The 27,407-nt window shown below is 41.9% G+C and overlaps 3 protein-coding genes across 3 annotated transcripts; all 3 read left to right on the forward strand.

The window, feature by feature from the left end:
- The first annotated feature begins 195 nt into the window (after nucleotides 1-195).
- chrnb1l (cholinergic receptor, nicotinic, beta 1 (muscle) like) lies at nucleotides 196-6,745 on the forward strand. Its single transcript, XM_028429442.1, has 10 exons — nucleotides 196-892; nucleotides 1,059-1,103; nucleotides 1,349-1,458; nucleotides 1,556-1,664; nucleotides 1,754-1,901; nucleotides 1,983-2,168; nucleotides 2,682-2,905; nucleotides 2,976-3,151; nucleotides 6,250-6,388; nucleotides 6,548-6,745. The coding sequence occupies exons 1-10, from the start codon at nucleotides 725-727 to the stop codon at nucleotides 6,686-6,688; spliced, it is 1,446 nt and encodes a 481-aa protein (XP_028285243.1). The 5' UTR covers nucleotides 196-724; the 3' UTR covers nucleotides 6,689-6,745.
- Nucleotides 6,746-9,494: 2,749 nt separating this feature from the next.
- Nucleotides 9,495-13,246, forward strand: cldn7a (claudin 7a). Its single transcript, XM_028429369.1, has 4 exons — nucleotides 9,495-10,004; nucleotides 11,292-11,456; nucleotides 12,150-12,234; nucleotides 12,319-13,246. Exons 1-4 carry the CDS (start codon nucleotides 9,782-9,784, stop codon nucleotides 12,485-12,487), a joined length of 642 nt encoding a protein of 213 aa, XP_028285170.1. The 5' UTR covers nucleotides 9,495-9,781; the 3' UTR covers nucleotides 12,488-13,246.
- Nucleotides 13,247-21,781: 8,535 nt separating this feature from the next.
- Nucleotides 21,782-27,228, forward strand: LOC114450648 (placenta-specific gene 8 protein-like). Its single transcript, XM_028428884.1, has 4 exons — nucleotides 21,782-21,859; nucleotides 22,371-22,489; nucleotides 22,577-22,731; nucleotides 26,015-27,228. Exons 2-4 carry the CDS (start codon nucleotides 22,378-22,380, stop codon nucleotides 26,180-26,182), a joined length of 435 nt encoding a protein of 144 aa, XP_028284685.1. The 5' UTR covers nucleotides 21,782-21,859; nucleotides 22,371-22,377; the 3' UTR covers nucleotides 26,183-27,228.
- Nucleotides 27,229-27,407: the final 179 nt, after the last annotated feature.

Raw genomic sequence — 27,407 nt, forward strand, 5'->3', positions numbered from 1 at the left:
TATATATATATATATTCAAACAGCAAAACAGCAGCACAATCTAAAATGATATTTTTTGCATAGCATTACTGAACCCCAAACCACTGCAGGTCTGACTCACTGATCTACAGGGAACTAACACGCTGTGGTCTGACCGTCAGCAGTCAGCATGTGACTATGGTGTAGTGAAATACAAGCACATAACATAGACTCTCCAAAATCCGTTAACAACAGTAATATTTGTATTACCCAGAATGCCTCATTCCTATGAATTTCTGCATAGCAGCATAGTTTATTATTATTAGAAAAATAAACCATACAGAAAATAAGTAAATAACTTTATTCTGGGACAGACTATGGACAAACTAGTAAGTCTAAGAAATTAAAGATATGAAATTTAAAAAAGTGGTTTCAAAGCTCAATCTGAAGACTTCAACCTTCGCCCTCTTGCCTGCATCTGCGTCTGCCTGAAGGTAACTGAATCCCCCACCTGTCATTCAAGCAGTTACACCCCATATATGCATACTTGTCAACCTATAATTGATTGACTCACTTCAAGTGGACATATGGGGAACTGCAGTTTGTGACAGTTTGATCTTTAGGTACATGTCTACAATACAGGCTTTACTCTGAAATCAGTTATTGTTTTGTTTCTGTCCTTATTTTGTTACCTTCATCTTTGTTTTCTTTGTCCTGTTGTCTGAGCATCTTCTGGTTCACTAGGAATTGTTTTCCCCTCATCACCATGTGTGTCTGTGTGTCTCCATCTTTTCATCTAGGAGCCTCAGAAACAGAGCGAAAGCTCCATCAGAAGTTATTTCAGAACTACAACATGAAAGTCAGACCAGCTCGTTACTGGCAGGAGAAGGTGATGGTGCGGGTGGGGATGACCCTCTCACAGCTCGTCAGCTTGGTAAATCAAACACATGCACATGCAAGGAGAGATTCTGCACTCTTTATATATCAGTACCTAATTGGTGGTGGTAAAAGTAATGATACTGTCACACGCATAACAAGATACAGTGCCTTCACTAATGTTGCTCCTTACACTCCCTCTCTCTCTGTCTATTCTCCTACAGAACGAGAAGAATGGCGAGATGACAACCAACGTGTTCATGAATCTGGTATGAGCATGAAAGCATTCATCTTCATCACTGAGCCTCCTCTCCTCTGCTCTGTTGCTCTGCTCCTAAATCGACGTGTCACTTTTTATAACTACAAATAATTTGTTGCTTTATCTTCTCTTATTCTCTGGCTGTCTCTTTCACTTTTGATCCTTGGCAATTAGAATTTGTTTTTTCAGAGTGGTGTTTGAGTGTGTGTCAGTGAGATATAAAAACACTCTCTTTCTTATTTCTGTCACTTGTAGGCGTGGACAGACTACAGGTTGTCATGGGAACCAACAGAATACGACAACATTGATGTTTTGAGAATTCCTCCCAATAAGGTGTGGAGGCCCGACATCTACCTCATAAACAAGTGCGTGTCCCATCTTGCATTCACAATCAAAACTGTGTTCACTGTGTGTGTGCTTCCTTAAAAACTCTGCTGAAGTTTGCCTTCCTCCCACCAACAGTAATGACGGCCAGTTTGACGTGGCTCTGTACGTCAACGTCTTGGTTTACAGTGATGGGACAGTCAACTGGCTGCCACCAGCCATCTACAGAAGTTCCTGCTCTATAGAGGTACTGACGAGACTTCCATCTTCCACTGTAAATGACAGTGAGCGGTGTTGTTAATGCATAAAGAATGTTTTCTCTACAACAAAATATAGGTGGCATACTTCCCGTTTGACTGGCAAAACTGCAGCATGATTTTCCGCTCGTATACCTATGATGCTTCTGAGGTGGACTTGCAGTACTTCCTGGATGATGACGGCAAAGAGATCCTTGAGATTGTAATTGATGAGAATGCTTTCACAGGTTGGTGCCTTGAAGGGGCTCATCACAATTATATATATTAAAAATATATATATATTAATGTTCATTATCTTCTCTCCACAGAGAATGGTGAGTGGGCCATACATCACAAACCATCGAGGAAAAACATTAAAGAGGACCTGTACGAGGACATCACCTTCTATTTGATCATAGAGAGGAAGCCTCTCTTCTACATCATCAACATCATTGTGCCCTGCATCCTCACAAGCGTCTTGGCTATATTCGTCTTCTACCTGCCTCCTGGAGCAGGTCAGCAGATCTGACGTGTGTCTACACTATAGCTACACATCACTGCAGAGACGGTTTATAGGAAATGATACACTGTCTGATGTCATGGCAAGAAGCAGGTGTCCAATATATAAGACCTTTGAAGGACATGCTATAGATTGAGGGGACACATTTAGGGAAGATGTTTTACTGACACTGCAAAGAAAAAGAATAGATTCAACAGAAAGCAGCAGAATTTATGGCAAACATTCTGGGAGGGGTGGATTTTTTCACTGTAGGTTATCTGTGGGACTGTGCTGAATCAGTAAAAATCACCATTCACACACATCTGTGGTTCCATTGTGCCTAATGTTCCCTTCTGCATGTACTGACTACAGGATCCAGTATTTGTAGAGCATATAGACATGTTTGTGTGTGCACAACAGCTAGTCAAATGCAATCATATCTTAAAGTCTCCCTTTGTCATCATAAAACAGAAGCCTGCAGAGTAATAACGTCTCCGTCATGATTAATTTCCTCCCTCTCTGTTTGCAGGGGAGAAGATGACTCTCTCCATTTCTGTCCTCATTGCTCTCACTGTCTTTATGCTGCTGCTGGCTGACAGGGTCCCTGAGACTTCCCTCGGCATCCCTATTATTGTCAACTACGTCATGTTCACCATGATTCTCGTCACCTTCTCTGTCATCTTGAGCGTGGTCGTCCTCAACTTGCACCACCGGACACCCAGCACACACAACATGCCCAACTGGGTTCGAAAGGTACAGACCGTCCTCTTGCATTTATTTAACACTTCCTTTAAACTTGATTTAACTTGTCCTCATTTTGAAGGTGTTTATTCATTTCCTGCCGAAATACATTGGCATGGCGAGGCCGACCCCGGAGGAGCCTCTGACGGAGGAGAAGTCTGAGGACACACCCATCAGGAGCTACAACGGGAGGCAGCCAGGAGGAGAGTACTTCTTTCGCAAGATCAATCCTGATCTAGTCATACCCTGGAGAGGCAGGTAAGGCCACAAGTACTAAGAAGGAATCCACCAGAGGACTAAGTTATTAATAAAAAATCCAAAACGTTATGGTGCCCATCTTCTCACCCCACGCGGAGCTGAGGTAATGACAGCGAGGGCCATCCATCCTGTTTCAGACTCTCTGTGTGCTGAGATGTGCTGATCCTGCCAGTACACCTTTGGTAAAGCTATTTCTATTAATGTTAATAAAAGGCAGCACGGGCATGAATCTTCTTTGTGTGCCAAGAAGTGTGTGAAAGTCGGATCTGATGCCAGACCAGCTATTATAGTAAAGTACACAGTGTGCTGGAGCTGGCAGAATTACAGCCATCATCTCAGCAGCTCAGAGAATCTGTCAAGACGCTAACAGTCTGTGCACTTCCTTCAGACTACCAAATTTAATACAGGCATATGAAAGATACTCAGATGGATTAAGATGAATGATTCAGATTCAGCTCAATGATCCAAATGGAAATGTCCAGGTTCTGGTGAAAGTGAAGGCCCATGCAGTGAGCTTGATGGATTATTATTATGTTTTCCTAAATTCCTTTTTCAGAGTTTCAGAGTTAGTCCAAGGATATTAGCTATTTTTTATTACAATTTACATGTGATCATTTAGATGATCAGAAGTAGTTTTTACTAATGGATTTTAAAAGCAAAAGCTATCAAAATTCTGCCAAGTTAGGCAAATATTTATGGTCACCAAAGCATTATTCATTGATTCCTTTACTTTTCTTTTTGCACAGTTCTTCATCAGCTCCATAATTACACTTTGTTTGCAACTTGCACCTACTGACATAAAATATTTATATAATAATAATAATAATCAGTTCATAACAAAAGAATGTGCATTTGTTTTCCTTCATTGTATTACCTACTTAGTACAACAATATTCATGGCTGTCAACGTTAGGATAAATGTGACTAAAAGTATAAAGCCTGGTTCTGTACATTAGCCAGCTTCACTCCAGCTTGCCACCCAGCCCTGGCTTCATAAACAGCTCCACAGTCCCCCCTTGAACCAGGCCTGGTGCTGGGCATCTCTTATCCCGTTCCAAAGGCATCAGATTCAGCTCCAGCTAAACCCCACACCCGGGTCCACAGTCGCCAGCCTCTAAGCCTCTGTTTAGGTTGGGCATTAGGGTGTAATCTCACAGAGAGGAGGAGGAGGGAGGGTGGAGAATAGTGTGGAATAGAGTAGAAGAGAAGGCTGGTGCTAAGTGATCGGGGCACAGGAGGCTTTTAGGTTGTGGATGTGTCCACCACAATAAATATATGCTATTTACTGTCTCTTGTGCTTGTATATGTGAGCATTCAGTTCTATTCTATGTTCAATGTCATCATGTACAAGTATATATTTACAGCGTGTGTGTGTGTGTTTCATAGTGAGAAAGGCTCCATTTATCTGTGGTAATGAATAGAAGCTGCAGAATGTGTGGTATGCAGCATGTAGAGCAGCACATAGCTCTGCACTGAGCTGTGACCACACACACATACATACACAGAGAGACTTGTTTTTACTGTCCAGTAGTCCATCTGTTGTCACGCTGGGACACTGATAACTTGCCTCGCTCCTTCTGTGACGCCTTCCTTTTCCTGGTGCCAGACTTTCTGCACAACTGTACATTTACACACACAGACTGTATGTAGAGGTGTAGTGAAGGTGTCAATGTGACAGGTGCACTGCAGTGCCTAGCCAGGCTCCACCAGAAGGTGGGTAAAGCAACTGTCAGCATGGCTGCAGAGATGAATCTGTTAAATATTCAAAGTTATGACATTAAGATGAAGGGTGTATGCTTGGCATGCATATATATATATATATATATATATATATATATATATATATTTATATTTATATATACTGGCACCAGTGTAGCAGTGTTGATGACATTAGACCTGACAATACTGTCAACAATTTCTCCTTGAGACTATCATCACATGGTTGGCTACTTGGACCTTTAGAACGTTGTCCACAGCACAGATGGTCATTACTATCACCCTGACAACCACTAAGCTTCTTCTTCTTCTAATGAGGGTTCCAAATAAGGTAAAATGACTCCCTGATGCCAGTCATCACCACTGTAGTCTCAAGTGATCACAGAACCTGGAAGCACTGTGGTTTCTACAGTTTAATCTGGTTTAATCTGCCAATATTGTATTTATAATGTGCACATGATGATGTGGTATTTTGTTCCACAGTCACTCATAAAGCATGCAGGCATGCTGTCTGTCTCCGCCCCTGTGTTTTGCATTATGGAGCAGCTGTGTGTGAAGAAGAATGAAGGAGGTCAGAGGTCACTGCATCACCTAAATATTGACCCAGCTCAGTCTCGATGTCACTGTGTTGTCAGGAGTGTGCTGCTGTCACTCAGTGAAGCTGCAGAAAGCTTGTCAGGGACATTCTGAAGGTTATGAAGAGACAACACTGACACCACGCTGTGTGTCCTACACCTGATAGATAATGTCACCACTGCTTTGTTTTCAGTAGAGGTGAACAATGCTGCGCTAGTGACATATGGCATAAGCAACATTAATCTCAGCTTGTGGAGCATTTGTTTAATTTTTGAAACAGAGAGGACATGTGACTCACTGACAGACTTGACCACAAAGATGTTTAGAATGTGTTTTCTTTGGAAACAGCATTCCTCACTGTAAGTGTGATACTGTGTGGTTTGGAGCTGGACTCCTCAAACTGCATACGTGCTGCTACAATAATGTGCAAATACACAAATAATCTCCTTCTTCATCAGCCACTTAAATCCAAACGGAAACTCTAATATGATGTCGTCATACTATTCACTACTTTGTTATCACTCGTTCCCAACCAACCAATACACTTAACCTCTACTATTTCTACTGGATGTCACTCATTGGCTCACAGGCTACAAACATACATGGTCAGATTAATGAAATCATCATGGATGGTGTTAAAATCCATATTGTATATGTCCAGCATTTGTTTACACTGCCTGCTACTACAGTCACACTAAGTTATATAAAGGACATGTAGCACACAGGATGTAAAGCTGCTTGGACTGTTGACGACAGAACGGACAGAACTTTTTTTTTTAAGCCTGCACCCTCCCTCTTGTCTTTCAGGTGTGAGAGCACAGTGCAGCTCCAGCGGCTCCCCAACACTGACAACTACTGTCTGATCCTCCCTCCCAACCTGAAGTCAGCCATCGCCGCCGTGACATACATGGCCGAGCAGCTGAAGAAGCAGGACACAGACGACACGGTGAGTGTGTCAGGCAGCTTGTTATTCAGTCCTGTTCCTGAGCACAGAGTGTTCCAAACATGCCCCGGCGATGTTCACGTGTCATTGCATACATACAGTGCACTGCTGACTAAGTGCTTACAGAATGTGTGTGTCTGTGTCTGTGTTCGTTCCCTCCAGATGACAGGAGACTGGCAGTTCATCGCCTTGGTGGTGGACCGTCTCTTTCTGTGGTTGTTTGTCATCATCACCACCCTGGGAACTCTTGCCATGTTCTTGGATGCCAGTTTCAATCACACACCTGACAACCCCTTCCCCTAGAGCAACATACAATACACACAGCTGGAGCTCCATACAATGTGTGTTTGTCCCTGTACTTGTACACTTCCTCTTGGTGCTTTGTAAGATCACCAGATCTGACTTTCCATGAATAACTATTCCATATGAGCGCGGCCAGCGCAATGTCTGTGGATACAGAGTAGAAGCATGCACAGACCTTACATGTATATTAATGCAACACCTTGTGTAATAATGTTAAATATTTCAAACACATTTCTTTGCGTGAGTCTAAAAACTTGAAATACATGTTGTTGAAATTGGCAGTTTTTCGTGAAATGTGTCTTGCTTAGTAGAACATGCAGGAAACTGCTGCATCACTGACTGCTGAACAGTGGTCAGTTAGTGACTGTAGTATTAAATTGTGTCCAGTAGAGGGCAGTAATGTTAAATCAAAAATAAGATCACTGCTAAGAGAAGTGAGACAGATGTAACCTTAACATTTTATACCTCTTTTTTTATGCAAATTTCCAATTTCTGTCACATTTTATGGCCAATACATCAATTTATTTTTAACAGGCACTCACTGAATAGTTCCACTAAAACTTTTTTTTTCAATGTAAATTGTTAAGCCAAAATCACTTGTATATAAAGTGAATAACCATGGTGACAAAGACACACTCAATGCCTCGGTTTGTTCAGTTTACTTCACATTAGGCAGTTCTGGTATCTCAATAAATTTAAAGCACAGTATGACCACAAAGCCAATGCAAAATGAGACATAAAGCAACAAAAATGTTTTGCCCGAGCTGATTTCCAGTTAGTTTCAACCCAGGAGCAGCACTTGCCAAGAGTCTCTCTCTCTCTCTCTCTCGATGCTTCAGAGGGTAGACTGAGAAGAATGAGTACACAAGACCAAGAATGCAATCTATTGGTCCTGTCCTGCTGCTGCACAAAAGCCAAGGCTTGTTGTGTAAGAAGACTGAAGGTGGAGAAGACAGGGGACATGGAGAGACAGGCGCCATCCCCCTCATTTGTGCACTCGGAGCTTTTCAGGGAAAAGCCGTTGGCCCAGTGTGTTTTATTGCTAATGCCTCAGTGACTTCCAAGGGCACTTAAAGGACTTCAATCACTGGATTTGCACTCAACTTGCTCACTTCAGACCCAGAGGAGGCCTCAGAGAGCAGAGAGGGGAGGGAGTGGTCCCCCTCAGAGAATGTTGTTGGTGCCCTTCTTTGGGCTGATTTAGCTGTTTTTCTTTTTCACCTCCTATAGAGCGTAGAGCAACAGTTAAACCAGCAAGACAAATGTGTGTTTACGCTTTAAAAAAAAAGAAAGTGGAGAGACGAGAGCAAGCAGAGTGGGGAGGGGAAAGCAATGTTCTTTTTGTGTTCAGGAGCTGGGTGGAAACGTAGCCAAGAATACATCCTATAAATCAGGTTACCGGTAGCAACCACACTCACAGGCCTGAGACTGGGCCCTGATCTTCTTCCTGCTCATCATCATCTTCTTCATCACAGCTTTGCGCTCAACTTTACTGGTCAACTTTTCAACTCCAAACCACCTTCCTCCTCCTCCTCCTCATCATCAACCTCTATATCAAAGACAGATTCCTCGAGCTGCAGGGTCACTCCTCTCAGCAACAATAGAGCATTTGTTGGCCTCAGAGACGAGGCCTGTCCTCTGAATACAGTAAAGAGGACAGGAGTAATGGTGAGAGGAGAGGAGGTTAAAAAGTGAAAAGGGTGAGGACGTGAGAGAATGAGAGTTCAGAGCCAGGCAGAGGTGGCTCACAGGACTGTGAGTGTGATCTGGCAGAACCTCATTACATCTTAAATAAGTAATCCAGCAGCAGGTGAGCACTTTCCATTGACCCAGCAGTGAGTCGGTGGAACTTCCTCCAGGCTTATGGCTTATTACTTCCTCTGCCTGTGCTGCAGCACTATTGTTTAGCCTCAGTGTGAAGTCATACACACTGCAGTGCCAATGCCTGACCTCTGACATGGACAATGCTCGCAATTGTCTCTAAGTTTTTACCCATTCACAGCAGGAAGTGGCTACAGCTGGTGTTTTATTAGAATAAATACATTATAAAGCAAGTGACCACAGGTATGTTTGATAATATAATAAAGAGATAAATCAAAATAGGATGTCATCAGTGTGTCATCACTGTCTCTACCTGTCACTTCCTGGCTGTCATTATTATTTATCACTTTTCAGGATATGAAATATGTTCACAGTGACAGGTTCTTTGTGAGTCAGTGAAGACTTCTAGAAGACTGAGAAACTGCTCATACGCTCTATCCCATGTCTCACTCCCTCTTTCTTTTTTTCACTTTTTCTGTGAACAACACATATCTCATGTAACAAATCCCTGGATTTCTAGTCCCTCTTATTAATGACACAAGAAACAAACAACACACTTGTCACTTAATACTTACTTTGCATAGTCCATCATCACTTATTATTCAGTGTAACTTGTGTAGACATCCAAAGGAATTATGATTTATCAGATTTAAAGTTGGTTTTTGTTGCCCTTTTTAGGCTCTGGTCTGGTTACTGCCTGATTTACTGCAGCTTTTCTTTCTCTTTACAGTAGCTCCATACAGGGGGACCTCATGAATCTGTGTGAATTCAGACAAACAAGGTCAGAAAATGTAGTGAAGGAGACGTTCACAAATCTCTCTCTCTCTCTCTCTCTCTCTCTCTCTCTCTCTCTATATATATATATATATATATATATATATATATATATATATATACTATGTAAGCAGTTTTATTTTATTTTGTTTTATTTTGGCAGTAACTTGATAAGAATGTGAAGCAGAACTGACCACTCGGTTGGAGGAAAAAGTGAGACAACCTGTTGCTCTGTGGAAGAGCTGCCTCTTACTTCCCAGCAAAAGTGTGAGCACTGTGACTCCACGCATCAGCAGACATGATAATTACACACCCACTTCACACCATCACCCACATCCTTGATGCCCATCCCCGACTTCAGACCCCCGGTCCACAGCTCTGCAGAGACACGGACGCTACCTGCGGCTTTTATTACAGATCTGCGGGATCTTTAACAGCCTGTTTGGACACGGGATCATTTTAATTTAGATTTGCGGGATTAAAAAAAAAAAAATAGCGATGGCGAACTCCGGGATCCAACTGCTTGGGTTCTTCCTCTCGTTGATAGGCATCGTGGGGCTGATCGTCGGGACCATCCTGCCACAGTGGAAGATGTCCGCGTACATCGGGGACAACATCATCACCGCTGTGGCCATGTACCAGGGGCTGTGGATGTCCTGCGCCTTCCAGAGCACCGGGCAGCTCCAGTGTAAGATCTACGACTCCATCCTGCAGCTGGACAGTAAGTTACTGCTCAACTTCATTCATGACACTCACACACACCTGCATGCACACACACACACACCTGCTCATCACACATCAGTCCTCTGTCACCAATCCTCAGCCATACATTATCACATTCTAGTTAGACCTTCCCACCCTGCTGCCATCCACAGCCAGCACTCACTGCATGACTTGTTAAACCACACATGACTCCATAATGAAGTGTGAACAGAAAGTGCTGCTGACGGGCAGTGTGGTTGTGTTTCACTTGATACAAGGTGCTGAGTCAAAGTAAATGTGATCATTGTGAAAAACACCTGTTAGAGGTCTCCAGACTCTCAGAAACAGCCAGGTAGACTTGAGTGTAAAGAAATGGTCTCTTATTGATATTTCTGCTGATTTATGACACAGATTCCTACATTAAAATAATTTAATCCACCAGAATATCATTTTCAGTATCTGGTTTGATTCTGAAACAAGCTTCGCCATCAATTACTCGGTTACCATGGTGACCAGTCACAATTTACTCCCAAGAGCACCTAGCTACATGAACGCCCTTTAAGTTGCCTTAAAAAAATTAGCAGGGCTGAATCTTCAGACTCTCTGGGGCCCCAGAGGCCCCTCATTAAAGAGTCTGGCACGTCCTCATTAGCAGTAATGAGAACAGTGTGATCTAAGTCAGGATACTGTTCTGTATTGTACTGTACTGTTATTGTTTCCTGTTACTCGCTGTTTAATATTCAGTTTTATATCCTCTCCATCCCTCCCTCCCTCCCTGATGGAGTGTTTTGTTTGTTTGGGCAGGGCAGGGATGGCCTAGACTGGCACAGACTGGTTCTAGGTGGACAGTGGGGGAGAAACAAAGAGGGGGGTCACCCTGTGATAGATTTATAGGGTGGAGGGAGGGAGAGGGGGGCGTTGACAGATGAAGACCCTGTTTCCACAGAGTGGAGGGATTCAGTGAAAATGAAAGGGCGTGAATGTGTTTCTGTTTGTGTGTGTCTCCCATGGTTTCCCTTCCAGGAAAAGCTCACATTAAAGTGTCCTGACAGGCTAATGTGAATGTAATTCACAGCCTCTGGACACACACACACACACACACACACACACACACACTGCCTCTCTGATAGGTCGGAGCCTGTCTTCTCTGTATCATCTCCTGCTGTGCACTTTGCACACATGATTAACTATGTGTGCTGTACCTTTAATAACTGTACTCCCACATTCCTGCAGGATGAATGGTGATCTATTCACCTCCTCCCACAAACACTGATCATCCTCTTCATCATTGTTCCTTCCGTCTCAGGTTCGCTCCAGGCCACTCGCGCCTTGATGATAGTTGGCATCATCGTGTCCGTCGCAGGTCTGGGTGTGGCCTGCATGGGGATGAAGTGCACCACCTGTGGAGGAAATGACAAGCTACGCAAGTCCCGCATCGCCATGACAGGAGGCATCATCCTGCTAGTGGGAGGTGAGGATGCAAAGGTCGTGGCATTTGAGACAGATACCAAAGAGCTTTTTAGGTGCTAAAGAAGGAAGTTTTGTCCAATCAGGGGAGGCGTTTCTAATCCAATATGACAATGAGCTAAATGCTACCTGCGGTCAAGGCTTTGTACACCTTCAGTTGGTTCTGACCTTTGAGAGTGAATGTCCAGAGAGTTAAGTGTTTGGATCATGAATACACATGTGGCTGCTCATAGTTAACTGCATGCTGTGAACCCACTTATACACTCACAACAACTGTCCACTCTTTTACTACAAGCACTACCAACAAAGAACAGTATTGTGGTGTCAGTAACCATGATCAGATCCATCCAAACCAAGGAGGGGATGACCAGACTAAAACAGAAACCTCACTATACAGGCGGGGTTCTGTGGTGATAAATAATACAGTGGAGTTATGTCATGTGACTTCTTAGATCTCCTGTACATCACACAGTGGGTAGGAGGAGGTTTGATCCTCAGCCCAAAAGGCTTTCCTCCCACTCTCCAGTGCTGCTCCACAGGTCACCACACTGAATGAGTCCACTTCTCCTGGCGCTGACTCTTAACAGCCCCTGAAGCTAATTGTGCTGGAGTCAATAGATAAAAGCATGCCTGCTCCCTCTTGGGTTTTGATGACTGATCTTTGTTGTCGACGCTCTCTCTCTCTCTCTCCTCTCAGGGCTGTGTGCCATTGTAGCGTGTTCCTGGTTCGCTCACAATGTCATCCGGGCATTCTACAATCCCTACACTCCTGTCAACACCAAGTGAGATACCTAGAAGTGACTTGTTGGGGGGGGGTTGGAGATACAATTGTAAATTGTAAAGTTTTCTTCGTTCTCTCTTTTGAGGTTTGAGTTTGGTGCGGCCATCTTTATCGCATGGGGTGGTTCCCTACTCGATGTCCTGGGTGGAGCCATGCTGGCCGCTTCCTGTCCAAGGAAGAAGCAGGTATCCAAGTACCCATCAGCGGCCAGTTCCCGCTCCGGTCCTCAAAGCAGCACTAAGGAGTATGTGTGAGGCCTCAGCAGGAAGATGAGTGAGGAGTAAAAACTTAAGACTGAAGGGCAGTTGTGAATCACAGGCAGAGGCAAGGATCACTGAAATGGGACTTTTTTTTGTTCAGACAGGCCTTTGATGACCTCCTGATTATCATGTAGCACTCTCAATTGTTTCATGAAGGATGTCTCTCACCCCTTCAACACATTCCACAATTGTTTACAAGTGGTCTTCACAAATACATTATAATTGCATCCCCTGCCTACTTAGAGAAGCCCTCAGGGTGTAACCTGTTGACATGTGGCCTGAACGGTGGATTAGTGCCAATATTTGCACCTACACGTTAGAACCAGCGTTTATTAGCATTTGCCATGTAATTGAAAGTAATCAATTCTAGTTTGCTGCAGCTCAGGCAACAATACAGTGTTCTTATATGAACTAAAATAGACAGGCAGGGTGTGACTTCACACACAGGGCTCACCGTGTAAGGTCACACAAGCTTTTTACTACAATGCAGCAGCTATTCACAGCAGCCTGTTACAAACCAGCTCACATATGGAATCCTCCTGTGTAGATGTGCTGATGATGATGAGTAGCCCTTTGTTTTGTAGCTTTTTCAGAAGTCATATTTTTATTAAGATGATTTATAAGTGTGTCCTGTTTTGTTAATGTGATATTTTATACACAGAATATAGTGGAGTAATGGGAAATACTTTTTTCTTTTTTTTAACATGTCCAACACAGTTTTAATAAAGATACTGCAACATTGTTAACTGCCAGACGGTCATAGAAGGCTGCCTAAAGTGGAGTGTTTTAGCATGACTTTGTATTATATAATAATTGTTGAATTATGCATCTAGTTAGTACTGGCTAAATTAAGATTAGTGAATATATGTCGTTAAAGAATCAGTCAGACTCTGCTCTCATATTAAAGTTTTTTCTATATATTCTGTAGGCCTGGGCAGTGTGTAAGCCCATGTAACACAGATACTGGGTAACTTTCTTATCCAGTTTTTTTTTAGTTAAACTTAAAAAATCAAAAACTGAAACTAAAGGGAATGTTTAATACTTTTAATGTAACTTTATGATGTATTTCTGATACAGCTTTAAATGTGCCAACAGATGACATGAAAAATCATATAAGAAATCAACACATAGATGGATATAGATAGACTCACTTGGGTGATGATAAAATATGCACATGAACCACAGAAAGTCCACAAAGATTGATATTTTATTTCTTGATATGCATTATGAAAACTCGATCAATTCCATGCAAAAGGTCACCACAACCCAAACATCAATCTGAGTCAGAGAATGAGCTGCTGTGCGTCTGTGAAACAAAAAAACAAAAACAAAACAAAAAAAACAGACACCGTTACAGCCAACAAAGTAACATGACATCAGCACGAGCCTTATAGACGATTATAGCCACTAAAAACAGTGTAAGATTGTCTCAGCTAATCCGTTTTCATCATCTCAGTCTGTGATTACAAAGTCTGCAAAGTGAACCTTAAGATGATGTCATTTTTGGGTGTAGTCAGACATTAGTGCTTTAGAAATAAATATAAGAACATCATTACAGACCAGTGTGCCGATCAGAATCTAATTTAATTATCAATCTCATGTAGCATCATTTGGCATATCTATTGGATCTGCACATTTCCCCACAGTCATGCAGCCAACCTGTGATAATTAACAATAAAATCTGTGTGAGTCAGCAGCTCCAGCCAACACTGAGCTCAGGGAAAAACATCAGCTCCAACCATGACCGACACAGCAAACGGTGTGGTGCTTTAAAAAAAGAAAAAGAAGAAAAAAAACTACTACATAGCCCTTAAATAACAGGTTACCAGTTACGTGTTTTGATGCTTTAACAGATTTCATGCATAGAATTCTGCAACATGTCACTGCACATAACGGGCATTCCCAACAAAGTGCACCAGTTATTTGGAAACATAAGAAAATCTCAGTTGAAGCAATATCCGTTCAGAAATGAGTAAAAAACATGAAGAAGCAAGATCAACACGACAACGTTTCTCAATAAATAATTAGCAGTAGTCATTTTCTTCCTGTAGATAGCGAGCTTTCATTGCTGGATATCAGTACACAGCTTGAATCAGTGTGAGAGTGATTGCACAACTGAAGCTTCACCCGTGTGATACACATTAACAGGCTTCCCCTCATGCAGACGATCAGTGACCCTCAGAGGCCGGGGGAGAGAGGGAGAGAGAGAGCAAAGGAGAGGCCAATCGTCATCTAACTGTCTGCTCAGTGCAACTTTAAGAAATGTAGCCCTTATTATAAGAAGCTCGAAAATATTCCTCCAAAACCTCCAGTCCTGACATTCTACCTACCTACCGAGGTATAGAGTAGAGAGCGATGCAGTATCATTCATTCACAGTCTGACCAGAAGTTAAATAAACACTATGTACAATCTGGGCCTACAGGCTTCAGCGTGAGCCTCGACGAGCCGTCGGAAGCTTCAGTAGGACACTTGAACGGACCGAGGCCAAGATCACTGATGAAGACAGGGAGGGTTTGGCGCTTTTTTAAAAATTATTTTGGCACATCTTGGTGAAGTTTTAGGAGATGGGAGCGAGTGATACAGGGCACTGCCCGTTGTTGTTCATGATGTCGTCCAAGTCTTCGTCCTCCAGGTCCACTGAGGAGAGACGGGCAGAGGTCAGGGGGCATGGACGTACAAGACTGACTCGTTTCTGTGTGTTAATATGAAGACACAGCCAGCAGCTGCTTAGCTTAGTGTAGGATAATGACTGGAAACAGCACATGTAACAGTGTTATTATTATGATCACTCTGTCTCCGTCACACATTAACTTAAGGAGGAACCAGCATATTAAATTAATGGTTTATATTTAGGAAATAATAACATCACATGTTATATTTTTAACTGTGGAAGTAGTAACCTAGTCACAATGCAACCCTAAGTAAACCCACAGTGTGTCACTTTTCCACACTGCTTTTGACACAAATGATCTGAATTAGGTGTAAATCAGTGATCTCTATGCTTTAGTGCAGAGGCTCACTGTTCCTTGTTTCTATCTTTGCTCAGCTGGCATCAGACACATGAGAGTGGTGTTGATTTCCTTATGTAACTCTGGTCTAAAAACACAAAGTGCACACCCAAAAATGTTGCTTTAAATATTTCCTAATTCAGAAATGCCATGCTTTTAAACTGTCATCCAGCAGAGGTCTTTCTGCGAGTCAGCACTTTGGTGTTATTGCTGTCTGATGAGTTCTTCAAAGGATTTGAATGGATTAGAAACATTTATTTAAATGCACCACAAACTGCTGTTTGTCTTTGTGATTCTTATATAATAACAGTGATTATAATTGTGGGTCTGTTACAGTGTGTTGTGATGTTGGTGGTGCAGGTGTAGTTGCTGTTTGTATTGGGTGGTGACATCAGGTACCTTACCTTTCTTGGACCTGCCGATCTGTCCCAGCTTGGGCGCCCTCTGTCCGAGTCTCTGAGGGTTGGGTCCTCCGCCGTGGCCGTTGACCTGCGGGTGTCCCGGGTTGAACTGTCCGGCCGGGCCGGGCTGACGGGGCGGCCCGCTGGGCGGGATGAGCTCTGGGATACCTGAAGCTCCGTACATGGCTGAGAGGCGTCTTTTCTCCGCTCGCCGCTAGATGTCAGCACAGAGCAAGCTTTGTGTCGTGTGTCCACCAGCTACTCACTTCCGCAATGGTATTCAACAATGAATGTATGGAAAACAAGACGACAAAACGCTGCGAACAACAGCGGCTCGGTCCTCCTGTCAATGAAAGTAAACACGTTCGTCAAAAATAGCTCTCCTGCGTCATAGAGCGCACGGCTTGTGGCGTGTGCGCGCTGACACTTCTCTTGTTGTTTATACGGAAAGAAGCAATGTTTTCAGCCCTGTTACTTCTGAACAGGTGCAGCAAATGTCTGGTGAGCCAGCAGCACATTAACGTGTCACTATAACTGTTACTCACGGTTATAAAGTGCTTTTCCGTCCGCTAACACAACACTGACTGGCCGCTCTTTACACAGTCCTTTACGAATACGTGTATACACGGTAAATGTGAGCTCACCTCTTCCTTTACTGAGGCCGCAGTGAAGAGCTGAATCCGGTAAAAGCGCCTCCTGAGAACCGTGTTGTTGTTTATCTGAGCTCTCTCTCTCTTTCTCTCTCTCTCTTTCTCTCTCTCTCTCTCTCTCTCTCTCTCTCTCTTGGCACAACACCGAGGAAGCGTCGATTTAAAGGGGCCTATCGTAGTTTTCTCGGCCGTGGGGATTTCCTCGTATTGTGCCTTGACCCATAGCGGCGTGTTGATATAAACCACAGTGCTGACACTTCGGATTATACAGTGGAGGCGTGCCAAAGTTTTGAGAGAGCGCAGTGCGTAATTACGCACCTCCTGTAATGAGCGAGTGACTCAGACACCAGCCAATGACAGTCCCCGGTCAATAACCCCCCCCCCCCCTCGCCCGCCCCCCTACATAGCACATGTAAAGCTTAAATGTCAGTCAGCACAATTTACTGGAGACCTGAACACAGATGACAAAGAAGAAGAAACCTTACGTCATTTCCCCTAAACAAACGTCAAACCGAACTGTCCTGTGACTTTCTTACCCAATAGCAGGATTTCATCAGTACCAGTTCTGATGTCTGAGCAGCATCATGACATGGTGGTATTGACAATAATATCCCAGGCTCACAGTGCAGTCCTGAGAGGAACAACTGCACCACTGATTTCTTTGTAGATCCTTAACTTTTTAAACCGCTCTGTTAATCAGTTATAATGTGGCTGCGCAGATAAACATCACTTCAAAGACATGTTACATGATGGAGCTTCACTGAGGAAAAGGGAGGCTACAGGATGTGATAATAATGGGAGTAAAAATAACATTTCATAGAAACCAGATCAGCTAACACTGACTGAATAATAACATTTATGTGTGCATTGACTGTAAATAGAGATGGACAACATGACACCTCCTAAAAACCCAGAGGACAAAACATCTTGATCTCCCCCTGGTGGCTGGCTGTACTATGATAAGTCATAAACCCTGCCTCCTCCATGTTAGAGGATGGGACACAGACCCGACTAAAAGTACTCCCCCAAGATGCAACCTTCTCCATCAGCAGTGTCTGTGTCATCATCCTGTATTCTTGTTTTCCTTGTTTCCTGGTTATTTTGGCATTTGTGTATTTTCATGGTTGGTTTTTGGTTATTTCCTGTTTTATTTTGAAAGTTTGTTGTGTGCTTTGCTTACCTGCCCTGCCCTAATTGTACTCACCTGTGTCTCGTTACCCTTGTGTATTTAAGTCTGTGCTGTGTCCTGCCCTGTGATCTGAACCCTGTTCACCTCTGTCTGGTTGCCAAGTGATAGGAGACATACTTTTGTTTATGTGTACTTAGTTGTGATGTAATGGTGCTGTTGTTTTTACTGTTCACTGTGTTTTGTTTCAACCACAGTGAGGTACAAGTCTTTAAACTAGATATAGTTTCAGTGCATTTTGTTTTGGATCACGCCCATTTTATCTGTCACAGACAGAGTGGCAGAAGAAAGCACCTGAGAGTTTTTGTCCCACCATGATTGATGAGAGGCGTTTTTAGTCTCTAATAAATATTGCCGAATACAGCTAAAGAAAATTATTGCCTCCATCAGGTTATTATCCGAGTTGAACACTGGTGAAGCTGCAAAGCTCAATACCAAGTCTACGTGACCAGACAGAGTCTACGAAAGAAACCACGTGACCCCCAGTCTGAACGGGGTCTGAATTTTATGATGCGACAGATGTCAGCAAAGACGTCGGATAGAGCCACGTTGAGCGTGTATGCAATAGCTAGATTCGAAAATGGGTCTAAACCACACGGCAACCACGGGGCTCAGACTTGAAGCCCATGTGGAAGTGTCAAAACTTGTAGTTCACGCTGCAACCACTAGGGGCTGGCTCCAGAAGCGAGTCATTTCCCATAGACTCCCATGTTAAAACAGCCAACTTCACAGCAGAAATAAACATGTTTACAGCCTGGTACAAATAACCATTCTGGTCTCAAATACAAAGGTCAATTGTACAGGGGGTGAATACTTCTATAACTCACTTGTTTTAATTATATTATAGACTTAAAATTATGCATAATTATGGGCGTTGTTGAGTGACAGGTGGTTGCGTTGGTGGCGGTCAGAGAGTCCTAGAGCCTCAAAACGGCTCTGTTAATTTGGTAACATGCCATGCCTGTTAATAATAAATAGTTGAATTCTCCCTTGTATTGATAAGAAGCCAGCTTTCCTGTCTCCTTATTAAAGACATGTGTTGAAGGGTGGCCTGAGGACATGTGATAGGGCTGTGGGTTCATTAATAGTGCAATAAAAATCAGAACATGCTTCTTGGGTAAAAGTTCAGCTGAGATCTTCACATTCATATGCATGTCTGAGTGCGAGAGGGAGCTATCTCCATCTTCATCTCATTTTAAGGATGAATTCATGCACAGTTGAAAAACTACCCCCCCTCCTTAGACATGCCAGGACCGATCTGGATGATCAAACTGTGCACGCACATGTGCACATAGACTCTTTGAGCAGGTATATAAATGAGTTCCTCCTCTCCCAAACAATAATTCCAAGCGAACAGAAGGAACAAGCCGCCATTATGAACAAGATCGTAGGTGCGACGCTCATGCTCATCATTCTGATCAACAACCTTTGGCCCAGCGCAGGTAAACTCAGACATGCTGTTTGAACTTTTTATACATCTTTTGCAGGACAGCCTTTTTAATTGTATGCTTACGTGACCATGTCTGTCCACATTGCAGAATCGATACTCCAAAAACATGATGGGAAAATGGCCAGGGAAATCCACAAATGCAGATGCAAACGTGAGTGACCCTTAGGTTACAAAAAGTGCATCAGTGACAGTTTAAGTGTTTAAGTAATTTTTTGAGTGACCTGCCATTGTAAACAGGGTACTTCCAGAGATTTCACTTTACCTCTGTCCACATAGCAGAAGCCCGTAACGGTAGACTGAGGTGTCTGCGCCCACTGAAAACCCAAACTAAAAAAGAGAGAATGGACCTGTTCCACTGCCTTTGCAAAAGACAACTACGTGGTAAGTAAATATATTTAAATGTAGCTGGAAAGCGATACAGTGATTCTGTATTGGTAATGAGTGCACCCCCGTCATTGCAGAGTTCTGCCAACCAACCTTGCCTGTAGCGATCCCCCTGTGATAAACAGGATCCCGAGGAGAGCTGCAGAGTGAAGGATGTTGTACATACTGTATCACCTAAAGGCACAGCATGACATACTATAGCAGGAATGTGAAATATTATGCACCATCTTATAATATTATTCTTTGTAATACTGATGTGAATTCAACTTTGTATATAAAGACATGTTTTTTTATTAAATGGAGTTTTGTGTCTGTTTATTTCGAATATTACAAAACATTTTACATACAGGAAAGTGTGTGTGTGTGTACCATTTGGGTATTTATTTCCTCTTTACCTGGCCACCATTTTGTCTGTGTTGGTGTATATGGCACAATTTTTCTTTTTCTTTTTTTGGTAACAAAGACTCCCTCTCGACATCATAGTTGTTGTTTTTATGAAACAAAAATTTCCCATAAAACGTTGGATGGCTGAGGCATTATGTTTTTAAATCTGTCATAGATCGTGTCAAAGATTATCCAAACTATTGACTTGGTGCATTAGTTTTTGTGTAGTAACAGTTTTAAAATGTACCACTCTTTCTGCATTAAGGACAAAAATGTCTGCTTCTAAAAACTGCTATAAAAACAGTACACATTAATATTTTTATATTAATTTAATATTTCTGCTTTTTAAGGTTAAATCTTTTGATAGTCAGTCCTGATAAAAACAATCAAATATTGAATAATTATCAGGATTTTAACCCTTTAAATACCTGTTTAATTGCATGATGCTAATAGTTTTTAAGAAAAATGAGTTATTTTCCATAAAACAAATGTTGTATGTTTGTTTTTTTTTAATCAGTCTTGGATATGTCAAAGATTAGCCAAAATACTGACTTTAATGCATTTATTTCCTAAAAGTATTCTTTTTAATCAGACCAGTGTTGTGTGTTTGTTACCTTGACATGATGCATTATTAGTTTTTGTGTAGCATCAGATTTAAATAGTATTTCCCAATTAGGTCCCATTAACTCCCATTATATAACTACATTTGTTAATATCATAGCCATTACAAAATATAATCATGCATTTCTTGATGTAAAGGTTTCATTTTTGAGAATGAGAACCGTTCACCACTAACATCAGCTATTTTCTTATTATAAGCCTATACCATTGCTTGTCATTTCATTAGCTTTTTTGTGTTATTGAACTTAGTAGACTTTTTTAATTGTGTGTGTGTGTCTTTGCTGTTTCATGTGTCTAGTAGGGATGTTGACCTTGTAAAACTTGTAGCGTTTGTTGACATTACTTCAGCATACTGTCATACACAACAAACCCCTTTAACACACTAAGTTAGCTTAGCTTAGCACAAAGACCAGAAACATAGGATGACTGATAATAGTAACAACCCACCGTTCACCTACACACACTTCTACAAACAACATATATAGCAGTGTATGATTAAAATAATGAATAATGGAAGCAGTTTGGCTGTCCTACAGATATGTTACATTAAGTATTAGCTCCAACTAAACTAGTAAAAAATAAATGAAAGTGAAACATTTACCACAAAAATCTGTTTTTTATGTTGTATCTTGGGATAAAACGCTTCTCCTCCTCCATTCTTTCTCCCTTCTTATCTGCTTGTATATATCTCTCTCTCATCGTCTCTCTGCATAAACAATTCCAAAGTTTTTTAGTAAATGTGAAACCAGCCTGTTTTGTCTTCACAGCATGAATGCCAAACATGGTTATCTCCTACACAATCGGCCGTGTCAGCTACAGCCCTGATAGAAAACACAGGACTTGTCTCTGATACAGGATTCACTTAACTGGTCCTCTGTAGATGAGCCCGCTCTGCTGTCTTTTAACCAGGACAATGAAGGATCAGATATCACGGAGAGGAGGCTCTGTTTATGTTGGATTGACCTCTGGGAATACTTACTTATGATGCAAGTATAAAAAGTGAACAAATTATAACACTATGGATCATGGGGGTCAGGTTGTTGTCTATATCTATAAACATCAATATAGGATAATGAACAAATGATAACAAATGAAGATACTGCTAGTCATGGTGGCTGTTTACCCATCCTGTTTGACAGTTTCATATTTACACCAAAACACTGGTCAGGCAACACACACACACTGAAGTAAAGGTAGGAAGACAGAATGAGAGTTAAAGTCAAATCCAGCAGATCAACAGGGCTGATCCCAGGAGTTGGAGTCTGGATAATTTTTAGACGGGTAAGTCTTGTATTCCCTCCTGGCTGGTTAGAGATTTTTAATTAGAACGATGTAAATCATTGATCAGGAGGCTCTGAGCCGTGGAATCCCTCCATCCTCAGACAAACACAGCTAAAGAATAACTCAGTTCAGAGGACAGCAGTGTTCAATCCTTTCTGAGGGAGGGCTCAGTGACCCAGCCACAGAACTATGGGTCACATCTGTGAATCTTCCTTCTATCTATATCTGCTGTAAATGTATAGAAACATTATTCAGGGTGGGAAATGCAAATCCATCTTTTTTGATTTTGAAGATGCTCCGTGTGTTCAGTTTCCACACACTAATTCAGGTCATCACACAGCCTGTTTTTACAATCAGTCCCTGATCAGAACCCTGGCTCTTATGGTGGAGGTTAGATAAGACGGAAAGGACCAGAGAGGAATTTTGAAATCAGCCTCACAGTCAGATAAGATAACATTTCTGTTTCCCATATTTAAATCAACCCTGTCTTCTCTGGTGGTGGTATTCACAGCTCGGCTATGTCCAGACATGTGGTCCAGGTTCAGCCTCGCAGCAGCAGAAGCAGCAGCTTTAAGGAGGAAAGCGAATGGAGCACGGGCCTGTGTGAGTGCTACAAAGACGTAGGAGACTGTGAGTGTGATGCTACATGATTTGCTGACAGTCAGTGGAAAATGTTGCTGTTGTTGTGACTACACATCTACATGCATATCTGTGCAGGTTGTTTTGCCCTGTGCTGCCTGCCGGTGTTCACCTGTAAGGTGACCAGTGCGGTGGGTGCATGTCCATGCCTCCCTCTGCTGGACTGCATTGGTTGTGTGCCGCCAGCCTCTCTCGCCATGAGGGCGTCCGTCAGAGAGAGATACGGCATAAAGGTACTGAAGCATTAGGAATATACATTAACAGCCACAGTTTGGGGTGACGATGTGTGGACATATTCACAACTAAAATATCCATTTTAAGCTTAGATTTTAAGACTGCTGGTTTATTTATGTCCCTCTTTGCCCTAAGTCTTGAACAGACAGGTTAAATTTAGGTAACAAAACTACCAAAACAAGCTCTTCAACAAGCTTCTCCACCATTTTCTGATCAGAAATCACTGCATAGTGTAACGCACTATGGAGCGAGGGGCCTGACTGCGGCCATAGATGTAATAAAGCAACAAAAGTAGGTTCGGCTATGGAGCCTGAGTGTGTGAATAAGACACCAAACAAAAAAATAGAGCTCAAATAAATATATTATTATTATGTAATAAGCAGATATGCAATAGGACAGTAATAGCAAGTTATGAATTATAATAAATGTATATATTACTATGTAATATATATATATATATATATATATATATAAAAACAGGTATTCAGTAATAATATGCACAATAAACAATCAAAACTTTGATGACAGAAGGTCACTCTGCAGTTCTGTCCATATTTCAGTTCATTCAGGAAAGAATAGTTTATTCAATGGTTCAAAAAAAAAGGTTTGAGTTCAAGAAAAAAAAATGGGGAAAACTCAAATAGGTTCGTAGTAGGAGGGCAACAAAAAAGGTTTTATAATCCTACCGCGTCGCAGCGGTCATCGGGCAGCTCGCCATCTTGAACTCAACCTAAACAAGGTCAAACACAAATTAAAATTCAGTATGAATTAAATGATTTTCTATTAAGAAAGTAAATATACATTCATAAATAACAATACATAATAATAAATAAATAATACCATTAATGCTATTGGTCATACAGCATATAACACTCAGGTTATCTTAATGATAACATTTAACATATACATAAATCAATCATTCAAGTTTCAAGCTTTGGGTAACGTTAAAGGTAAAACTAATGATAGTGCACTTTATAATAAATCAAATTAAATTAGCAATAAGCTAATCACAGTTTCAAATAACATTTAAATGTTTAGGCAAACAAACAATTTGTTTGTGCATGTCAATGGGTCAATTCAGAAGTACCATATGATATATATAAACAATACAAAACAAACAAAACAACCAATAATAATGTATTCAGTCAATACTTTAACACTATGCCTAACATTCGGCCATAAAGGTAACAAAAATAGCACGGTCTATTAAAATAAAGACCGGTATTAACAGCTACAGGTTAGCAACAGAATGCTAACCGGAGCACGCCAACTACAGGAACAGCAGCAGCCATGGAGCAAGAGAAAGTGCGGGGTTGTGCCCCGGAACTTAAAGGGAACACACCCCACCACAATAAAGTGTTGACAGGAAGTGAGATGCTGTCTATGTTATGTGGGTTACAATAGCTGGACACGAAGAAGGGGACACTTCAATCAGCGTCATCAGAAGAAGTTAAGTGACTGAAACCATTTTTATGTGAAGTTATCTGTGCGAGTTTAACCGCTGGTGATTAAATTCATTCCGTTAAGTGGAGCGGCCCCTGCAGCTGTGGTGCTGTGATAAACATTGGCTCGAACAATTCAACTGATTACTCTCTATTGCACGGCGCTGTGTCCCCAGCTCAATTTCACTGGGCTTCGAATAATTATGATGACTGCTGAGAAGCTGGAGACGTGTCAGCGATGAAACACAGTAACGACACTCAGGGGGAAGACACTGAAGCTGCATCATCAGTAGGTGTTCCCAAAGACACCTGTTATTACTTTAGCAATGCAAACAAGCGAGCCTGCTTTAAATAACCTAATGAATAAAGAGCAAAGTCCTCAGGCTGCCCACCAACTGCTATGCTTGTTTGTCCACACTGAGTGCTCATCCACCTGCATGTGTGACCACAGATCCTGTGAAATAAGGCCTCTGTCACCAATCAGTGCTCTGCTAATATAAAGCAGATATTTCACATGCAAACAGCACACATCAAGGCCAAGGTGTGAGTCTGATGTTGGATAAGCCCGGCCGCTCGTTTCTGGGACAGTGAAGAGAAAGCAAAGATAAGGCAGGAGGTGGGGAGTGGCTGCAGGCCAGGCAGGGAACAGGCTGGAGCTCTGCCATCGGAGAGGAGGAGGTTGTTGGTAATGTTGGCTTCTCTGGAGGTGGAGTGGGCAGAGGATCGTTGTCAGTACCACAGAGCACGAAGGAAGAAGGATGCCAGAAGATCTTATGAAAACAAGTCCCAACGCGTAGGTTGTTTGTGAAACGAGGCAAATATTCTCTCACGGTTGGAAGAAGACAAAGCTGCAACAGGCTGTATCATGAGAATAACAGTCATTTTGTGTCCTAAGCTAAAAGTTCTGGATCATCATGTTTCCAAACAAATATTGGCAGCTTGGGTTTATTACAGGATGTATGTTAGGATATTGGACTAGATCAGTCACTTGATATTCCCTTTAAAATTTCACATATCTCAGTGAATCATGCATCTGAAGATGTTTTCTCTGTTCTTCTGGGGTCACACATGCTCACCAGGGTAACGAAACATGAGGTCGATATTTCAGTTCTTGAATACAGAGTGCATTTCTCCAGCTGTGCATGAATTGCATGAAGGGAAATGTCCTGATGATTCATATGTGGAGAGTTGGTGGACAAAAAAAGCATGCACAGCTTACAACTTGTTGTGTTCACTATACAGTATGTCGGTCATCACATACTAGACCAACATGGTTCACCGATTTCACCTCAATCTAGGCTCAAAGGCTGCAATGCCTACTTCATCTCTACATATCAATCCATGATTTTATCTTTATTTCTGTTTTTGTTTACCTTACATGCAGAAAATAACATGTCACATACAGATCAGCAGTCCTGGAATGAGGCAGTGCACAGATCCCAGGTCTGTCTCTATAAAGACAGACAGGTGTACAGACTGTAAAATATTTACTCATGATGGTGATGCACTTTAAACACAGCTCGATCAGAAATGCGTTCAATACTGCAAAGATGTTTGTGGGTGGAGAGATACGACACCTCCTACTAACACTGCGGCAGGGTGGTGTGAGTTCATATTTTATGAAAATCCACAAGGTAAAGTGCACGAATGCATTATGATCAAGACAATATGAAGGTAGAAGTTCACTCATTTTTTTGTATTGGTATATTAAATATAGACAGATATAATGCAAAACGTATGAGTCTAAACCATGCCTTGTCTACCTGAATGCAAATATTCACCTCTTGTTCTAGCCTCCTACCTGTTCTCAGGCCTGTGTGTGTGTGTGTGTGTCTTACAGGGGAGTGTGTGGAGCGACTGCCTGTATGGATGCTGCTGCTACCCTTTATCTTGGCTCCAGATCTCCAGAGAACTGAAGAGAAGAGCAGCATCCCACACCTCATCCTCATCCTCCTCCTCGGCCAGATACACTTTTCTGACCAGCCTGCAGGGGGCGCACTTGATCTAGACACACCACCCATGTTTGACTTTCTTTTCTGCAGTCCCGTCCTCCAGGGTACATGTGCTGATTTAATCACACTTCCTCTGGGCTGCAGCCGCTCCCTGTTACCTCAGAGAATTCAGCAGGGACACAATGAATCCCCTGCAGAGGAAAGTTCACTTTGTCCCCAGATGAAGTGAAAGAACTGTGATAAAAAAAAAACAATTTAATATTAGAGCAAAGGTCTTTTTTAGAAACCTATTAGGTTATAAAGTTATATTATTTCAGTGAATACCATGATTTGCATTGAATAACAGAGGATCAAATATCCTCATGACGAGCAAAGATTGTGTTACAGAAGTTAGTTTCATCTTTTCTTCAGATTTATTTTATAATTTCTAAGCATGATCCAACCTGAGGTTTTAAACTAAGTGTGTGTATTTTGTGGCCATTCTATTTCCATTTGTGAAGTAAAAAAAAACGAAAAACGGAAATTGACTAATTTCCCGTTTTCATTTTAATATGACAAAAATTTGGACTTGGAAAATTCTTTCTATTTTAGTGACAGTCTTGCCTTCCGCTCTGACTGCCAGCCTCTATGGACCTTCGAATAAAATATAACTGTCTGCCATGGCTCTACATGGAAGGGTAACGTCATGATTCCTTCTTCTTCTGTGGTCTCAGTTATGATTCCTTCTTCTTCTACGGTCTAGCCCCCTGCCAAGCAGTCTAGTCATTTAAAGAGGACCTACGGCAAGATCAGGAATGAAAAATGGCGCCGTTAACATATATGCCATTTCTTGTTTTTCTGTATTAAAATGAAAACCGGGTAACGAGTCAATTTCTGTTTTTGCTTTGGAAACTGAAATTGAATGGCCACAAAATACACTAACCTTTTTGGCCCCCTTTTCATAGCAATATGATTTTGGCCCTATGTCTTAGCATGTTTTTATTCATCTGAGTGACATAACATGGGCGCACTCCTGGCTCTGGAATGTCCCAGGTTCAAAAATAGACTGAAAAATGACCACAAAAGCAATAATCCAGCAAAACTGTCACTGCTGGTTACAGATAACAATCATCCACACAAGCTGAACATTAAAGAATGTCACTACAACACCAGATTGAACTCTGATATTCACCAATTGAAAGAATGGGTTAATGCAATTTTCCATTAGGATCAAAAGAAATAAAAAATGTGTCAACATGTTCATCAGTTACTTCTGTAAACTTCATGATTACTAATGATAAA

Source organism: Parambassis ranga, chromosome 18 (genome assembly GCF_900634625.1).
Source record: "Parambassis ranga chromosome 18, fParRan2.1, whole genome shotgun sequence".
NCBI lineage: Eukaryota > Metazoa > Chordata > Actinopteri > Ambassidae > Parambassis > Parambassis ranga.